The 7,385-nt window shown below is 57.3% G+C and overlaps 1 protein-coding gene across 6 annotated transcripts in view; it reads right to left on the reverse strand.

The window, feature by feature from the left end:
- Positions 1-7,385, reverse strand: part of AP2A2 (adaptor related protein complex 2 subunit alpha 2) — a 71,140-nt gene that overhangs the window by 31,767 nt on the left and 31,988 nt on the right. For 4 of the 6 annotated variants that reach the window (XM_017507786.2, XM_037731119.1, XM_017507787.2 and 1 more), the window contains 2 exons: positions 3,540-3,682; positions 2,648-2,841 (listed from right to left, as the gene is read on the reverse strand). The exons of 1 other annotated variant lie outside the window; for it this stretch is intronic. In XM_017507786.2, coding sequence (XP_017363275.1) covers positions 2,648-2,841; positions 3,540-3,682 — 337 coding nt within the window. Of the gene's footprint in view, positions 1-1,763; positions 1,825-2,647; positions 2,842-3,539; positions 3,683-7,385 lie in introns of those variants that run through there. One more of the 6 variants, XM_017507789.2, reaches the window with a different exon arrangement.

Below are 7,385 nucleotides of genomic sequence, written 5' to 3' on the forward strand. Positions count from 1 at the left end.
GGGACAGAGGGCCCCACAGCGACTCTCCAGCGTCAGCTCACACGGGGGGACAGAGGACCCCACAGCGACTCTCCAGCGTCAGCTCACACCAGGGGGTCCGAGGGCCCCAGGGCTACTCTGCACCTCCACGGTAGTTCTCTTTCCACCAACTCCGTCCATCCCAGCAGAGACACCTCCCCACTCTTCTGCCTTGGCCGGTGCCCCTCGTCCCTACCTCTGGCCCTAGGAATGACCTGTCACTCATTCCTCAGCACCCACCCTGTCCTCCAGTCTCTAGGTGACATACACACCAGGAGTCCTCCAACCACAGCACCTCCCTCCTGAGCATGTTTTTTTTTTTTTTTTTTTTTTTTTTTTGAGACAGAGTCTTATTCTGTTACCCAGGCTGGAGTGCAGTGGCACAATCTCAGCTCACTGCAGCCTCTGCCTCCCAGGTTCAACCACTTCTCCTGCCTCAGTCTCCCAAGTAGCTGGGATTACAGGTGCCCACCACCACCACCACACCCGACTAATTTTTGTTATTTTTAGTAGAGACAGGGTTTCACCATGTTGGCCAGGCTGGTCTCAAACTCCTGACCTCAGGTGATCTGCCCACCTTGGTCTCCTAAGTGCTGGGATTACAGGTTCACACCTCACTCGGCCCAAGCATGCTAGTTTGAATCATCTACTACTTCGCTGGATTTCAACAATTGGCCCCTTTCTTCAAGCAAGGCCCATGGGTACCACGTTACCTGAGCTCTTGGACGTAGGAGAATCCTGCCTGCAACCTCCGTCCCCACGAGCCCACTCAGGCACCACAACACAGGCCACCCACTCCCTTCCAGCCACAGACACTGTGCGCCAGCCTCTGGAGGCCCCTCCTCACGGTGGCTCCTCCTTCCTCTGTCCCTGGCTCCTACAGCAGGTCCTTGGTTCAGGGAGTGCTCACTCTGTCCACCGACGCCCGCCCCGTCCACCCGCACCTGCCCGCCCCGTCCATCTACGCCTGCTCCATCCACCTACGTGAGCTTCAGGAGTGGCCCTGTCTTGCGTTCCACTCACGCACAGACACCCACCAAGCGTCTACTAGGGACCTGGTACTGTTGAAGATGCTGGGTGAAAAGCAGCCGCCACAGAGGACAGAAACCTCAGAGCCCAGGGAGCTTCCGCCCTAAAGGTGTAAACGGGCAGTAAACAGACAAGCAACAACCCTGGGGCAGCAGGGGAGGGAGGGCAGGAGGCCGCGGCTGCAAGGCAGAATCCGCTGGACCTTCTGGCTGGTTCCGATCCCAAGTCCCCCTCCCTCTCCCACACCAGCACACTCTGATCAGCTGAGCCTTCCTTCCATTTTGGGCACTGTTTTCGGGGCGCCCACCACATGCTCTGCCACCTATGACTGAACGGCCTGAGGAGTGATGGTGCCTCCAGGCCCTCCGAGCTCCCCCAGCTCCTCGGCTCTGCTTCTGTCCATCCCACTGGGCACCCACCCGTCTCTGAGCTCCCGCATGTCTGAATCCTGTCTTCTCGGTGCTGTGCTGCCGTCTCCTGCCTGCCCAGCTTCTCTCTGCCTCACAGCTGATAGGAGGCTGTCTCACTCTCTGTGGTGGGGCGTCCTGTGTAGTGTGGGGTGCAGCACAGCCCCCTGGTATCTACCCACCAGATACCAGGGCAAGCCCTCCACTCTGACAACCAAAACTGCCCCAAGACACGACCCAATGTCCTCACAAAGCCAAGGGGGCCCAGGTGAGAAGCGGTCTAGACCTGTTTTCCTCACGCCTGCCCACCACCTTCTCTCCGCTCCTCACTGTGTGGTCCAGGTGGATGTCCTGTGGCCTAAGGCCTGGCTCAGCCGGATGGTACCATGTGGGCTGTGGGTCACCAACTCCACAGGGCATCCTGGAACACGCAGGCAGGGCCAGAACTGTGGCACAGACAGCCCAGGGCTGCTTTAAGCTCTTCCAGAGCTGGTGACTCAGCCCCACAGGCTTCTCTCCAAGTTAAAAGGGACGGGACAAATGGCCCAGGGCACTCAGGTGGGTGCTCAGCTTCTCCATGTAAAGCCCTCTGGAAAGAGTATGAGGAGGAGCTGCCCTGAGACGCATAGCTCTGGCCGGTGCCCTGTGTGGCTGGCAGGGTTTGGGCGTTCTTCTTTGATCTGTTTTTTGAATCTCAGTGGTATTGGGAAAGGAAAGTCTGTTTTTTGAATCTCAGTGGTATTGGGAAAGGAAAGTCTGGTTGCACTAATTCTCTTTCTGTTTTGGAGACAGGTCTCGCTGTCGCCCAGGCTGGAGTGCAGTGGCATGAACACGGCTCACTGCGGCCTTGACTCCCTGGCCTCCAGCAACCCTCCTGCCTCAGCCTACCGCGCAGCTGGGACCACAGGAGCATGCCACCACACCTGGCTAATATTTTTAAATTGTTTGTAGAGATGGGGTCTCACTATGTTGCCCAGGCTGGCCTTGAACTCCTGGGCTCAAGCAATTCTCCCACCTTGGCCTCCCAAGGGCTGAGATTAGAGGCGTGAGCTACCGTGCCCGGCCTAAACTTGTAATTCTGGATCTGACCTTAGGCAATCTCTCACCTCCCATGACACAAGATGGGGAGAGTGACAGCTCCTCGGCTAAGCAGCTGTGGAGCTGACGTATTTCACATGGGAGCCCGCACATACCCAGCCACCAGGACCTTGGGGATCTCCCCGGCGAAGGCCTCGGCCATCTCCCGGCTGCCCACGCTGGCGATGCAGTGCAGGGCCAGGCCCATGAAGGTGGGGTTGCGGCTGGCCAGGTCGTTCTTGATGGCGTTGTTGATGAGGCGGATCAGCTCGCTGTTGGAGTTCACCAGCACGGAGATGAAGAGGTAGCCCTGCTCCGAGAAGACAGACAACAGAAAGCGGGTGACCCTGTGAGTCCGCCTGCGGCTCGGAGTCACGCGACAAGCAGTGATGCACATGATCAGGGGATCGCAGCAGGACATGCTCAAACATGTAGCAGACCCCAAAGCCTGCAGCAGATCCTGGCACCACCCAGGCACCCAGGGTGCTGCTGCAGCAGCCGCACCACTCAGGACTCAGCAAGCGTCTGTTCCGGTGGAACCAAGTCTCCCTGAGCTGTGACGCTGCCACGGCACAGCGTTCCTGCGGGGCACAGCTGACCAGGAGGCCATGAGCCAGACGCCGACAGGAACCAGACCCCCGGGCACCAGCCACATTAAACACTGGGCCACGTGCAGCACTCTCCAGACCAACCGGGAAGTCCTGAGACTCACGAAGTGGGGTTGTAAAGAAAGCAGGAAGCGAAGGCCTGGCCACCTCATCAGGAGAACCACATGGAGGAATGCTGTCAGGGCATCAGCCTTCCTGAAGAATACCCAGACTGGGCAGGAAAGGGGGCCCCAGGGTGTCAGCAGCAGGTGCTAACATAGGCTGGGCACGCATCTCCATCTGCAGCAAACCCACGAGGCTCGCGTCAGATGTGAAAAGGTAGAAAGGGAGGCAGCGACCCTAAGGGGGCACAGGGCCTCGGTTCTGCCAGTCACACGCCTCTGCCTACAGCGATACTCACGATCTGCTTTTCCGTGTATCTGTTTGAACTCAGCAAGTTGACGGCCTCCATGTGTCCAAAGTCAATGTCATGACCAAGGAGAAAGATGAAGAGCAACTTGCAAACATACTTCTTTTTACTATAGCCATCAAGAGCCTTGTCACCTATGGAAAAGGTGGGGAAAAGGTTTTACTCCAGGGACAGAGGCAGGGAAGAACAAAGAGAGCTGGGCAGCAGTACGGCAGGTAGCACGGACCAGCCTCCAGCAGAGGGGCAGCCAGGCCAGGCAGGTGCAGCTGCAGAAGCTGCTGACCATGAAGAGCATTTCTAAACTCATGGTACATGCCGGAATCCAGGTTTTCCATTTCCCTTTTAAAAACAGGCACCAGAACACCTGTCAACAAGAGCTCTGCCTGCCCTGGACAACCCTGGCCAGGTGCAGTCCAGCCGGCCCTCACTCCAACCAGCCAAAACCCCACAGACGGCCCTGCCGCGATGGAGCTTGCAAACCCCGCCTTCAACCATCAAGCTAGTCTTTGAAGTTAGTTTCTTAATTTAGGCAGATGAACAGTGTAAATTATCTGCCACTTCCCAGCCATTCTAGGGCAAATCAGCTAGTCACGAAAACATGGCAGGCACAACAGTCCCTAGGGCTTGTTTCTCTGCCTCACCACAGCTCGTCTGAGCACCTCACAAGAGATCACCACAAGACAGGTTCAAAACATGTAAGTGGCAGAATATGAAACTGTAAAATATAAAACCAACCCTTAAAGAAAGGGCCATTCCCTGGGCACGGTGGTTCACGCCTGTAATCCTGGCACTTTGGGAGGCTGAGGCGGGGGGATCACCTAAGGTCAGGAGTTCAAGGCCAGCCTGGCTAAGATGGTGAAATCCCGTTTCTACTAAAAATATAAAAAAAATGGCTGGGCATGGTGTTGGCACCTGTAATCCTAGCTACTTGGGAGGCTGAAGCAGGAGAATCACTGGAACCAGGAGGTGGAGGTTGCAGTGAGCTAAGATCACACCAATGCACTGCAGCCTGGGCAACATGAGGGAAACTCTGTCTCAAAACAAAATAAAAAATAAGAAAGGCTGCTCTGCACTGCACTGCCAGGAGTTCCTATCCCAGAGGTGTGGGAGAGGCGGGCAGTGCACCTCAGAGCCAGCCTTCATCAGGCTGTGGAGGCAGCAGGAAAGGCGGCCTCGTGCAGGCCGGGCCTCCACGGAGACTCTGCTGCCCCAGCGTGGAGGGACACAGGCTGGAAGACAGCCCAGCCGTGCTGGCCACTCTGCCCCCTTCTTGTGAAGGGCTGGGCACTCACACCTCCATGGACAAACGCTGGCTGGCTTCTCAGGCTGTCCAGAATACAGACAGGCCAGGTTTCCCGGGGAATGGGGCCTCACCAGTCAGCCAGTCAAGGGGATGCTGCACTCTGAGGAGCTCATGAGAAACCCCCTCCTTGTCAGCAGCAGACCCGACCTGGTTCCAACCTCCCTCCCTACTGACCCACTTATCTGCTGGCTGTGCCCAAGGGGTCCCAGCACACGTTCTCAGTGCCCGGCCTGTGAGAGGGGGCACACGCGTCTCAGTGCCCGGCCTGTGAGAGGGCACACGCATCTCAGTGCCCGGCCTGTGAGAGAGGGCACACGCGTCTCAGTGCCCGGCCTGTGAGAGGGCACATGCGTCTCAGTGCCCGGCCTGTGAGAGGGGGCACACTCGTCCCAATGCCTGGCCTGTGAGAGAGGGCACAGGTGTCCCAGTGCCCGGCCTGTGAGAGGGCACATGCGTCTCAGTGCCCAGCCTGTGAGAGAGGGCACACACATCTGAGCACGGGCTTCGAGACAGAGATCCTCCACTGGGAAGCCCAGCACCATGTCTCCTCCCAGCCCAGATTCCATCACCCGCTGGAAGCCGCCACGGACAACCACAGCCAAAAATACTGCCTGACCTCCTCCTACCTCCGGACTTTTCCCTGTCACTCACTCACAGCATCTCTCAAAGGAACAAATATCTGACGGGGGAGAGGACCGACAGCCCGACTGGGCTGAGTTCTGTGGGACACGGACGCGGACGCAGGCGGGGCTCTCTCCCAGGAGAGCCGACCGGCCTCTGCTCCCACAGCACCCCAGGTGCGGCGCTGCTCTAGAGCTCCCGGGCGCTGGGAAACAGGCCCACCTTCAGGGGCTGAGCCCACCGAACAGTACGCTGCTCATGTGGCGGCATGCGCATTCCTGGCCTAACCTGGGGCCACAGCAAACAAGCAGCGATGCTCGTTCCACACCCTCGCCCACCTCGGTGGGGCAGACGAGCCCGCCAGCTCCTGTGACAGGTGCCTGGATGCATCTGGCATGTGTCACCTGGGCACGGAGGCCACGTGAGGAGCAGGTCCGATGCCCCCACACAGATCCGCCAGGTGAACCACAGGGATCCAGACCTAATCTGACTCCAAAATGCACCACCCAGACAAAGTGCCATGGTGCCAGGGTGAGCTATTGCCTTCCCTTCCACTGCACACTCCGCCTCTGGTGGGAGCCTCTGTGCCTCTCTCAGTCACACTTTCTCAGCGGAAGGCACTGGGAGGACACAGGCGGATAAAGGCTGGAGCAGTATCACAGGGTGTGAGGCCATGAGGCCATAGGTGAAGCCCTGTGGTCCACACGTGACCTCACAGCCTCAGCCTGGCCACAGCATTCCCGTGAGCCTTTCGAAGTGACTGTGGTGCCCAGAGGGCTCCTTGACCACGCCAGCACTCAGATTCCCTCTGCAGCCCCCACGCAACTGGCTAAGGATGGGAGGGTCCCGCTCCACAGCCCTTGGATGGCCGGCACCTGGCCTGCCCGTGCCAGCAAACTTCCCTGCTCTCCGTCGGATTGGGTTTCCCTTTGCTCCAAGCAAGTCCAGCTCTAGCTCTCAAGAGGGGCCTCTCCACAGCTGCCCTGGGGACTCTCTTCAGCCCCTGGGGGCCATATACAGTTCCTTCTATCTTAGAGTCATTCTATCAGAGCGCAGCAATTCTTTATGAAAAACCTCCCTCTTCAACCCACCGTGAAGTCCACCTCTCCTGAAAGGACCCAGACTCACAGAGCCTTCAAAGCGCTAGTTCAGTCCTGGGCTAGGATTACTTCTTTACTCTAGGGATTTCAAAATGTTAAGCTGAACTTTAACATTCAAGGAGGAGGTAACAGGAACGCCTGTCTCCCTGGTTTGCGCAGATCAGAGAAGAGAATGGCTGGGAAGCCTCACCCTAAATCCTAAAAGAATCACAACTAAGGAAGGGCTCCAGCCTGACAGGTGCAGCCACTTGCCTGTCCTGTGGTCTCAGACACACTCCTTAACCTCTCTGAGCCCAACTTCCTCAACAGGTTATAAAAATGAAACAGCACACCACACACGGAGCTCCTGGTGTCTGGGGCAACGTAAGGTCACAACACAGGTTCGTGAGCACCATCTTTCACCGACTCATCAGATGCACACAGACTTCACAGATGCTAACATGTGACAAAATGACCACCTCAGAAGGACTGAAACCTGCTTGCTGCTTTTTTTTTTTTCAAGACAGTCTTGCTCTGTCAATCAGGCTGCAGTGCAGTGGTGCAATCTTAGCTCACTGCAACCGCCATCTCCCAGGTTCAAGCGATTCTCCTGCCTCAGCCTCCCAAGTAGCTAGGACTACAGGCACCCGCCACCACGCCCAGTTAATTTTTATATTTTTGGTAGAGACAGGGTTTCAACATGTTGGCCAGGCTGCTCTCAAACTCCTGACCTCAGGTGATCCACCTGCCTTGACCTCCCAGAGTGTTGGGATTACAGGCGTGAGCCACTGTGCCCAGCCTGAAACTTGGTATTTTTTAATAACAAAATATCAA

The sequence above is a fragment of the Cebus imitator genome, unplaced genomic scaffold, assembly GCF_001604975.1.
Source record: "Cebus imitator isolate Cc_AM_T3 unplaced genomic scaffold, Cebus_imitator-1.0 Scaffold384, whole genome shotgun sequence".
In the NCBI taxonomy this organism is placed as follows: Eukaryota; Metazoa; Chordata; class Mammalia; order Primates; family Cebidae; genus Cebus; species Cebus imitator.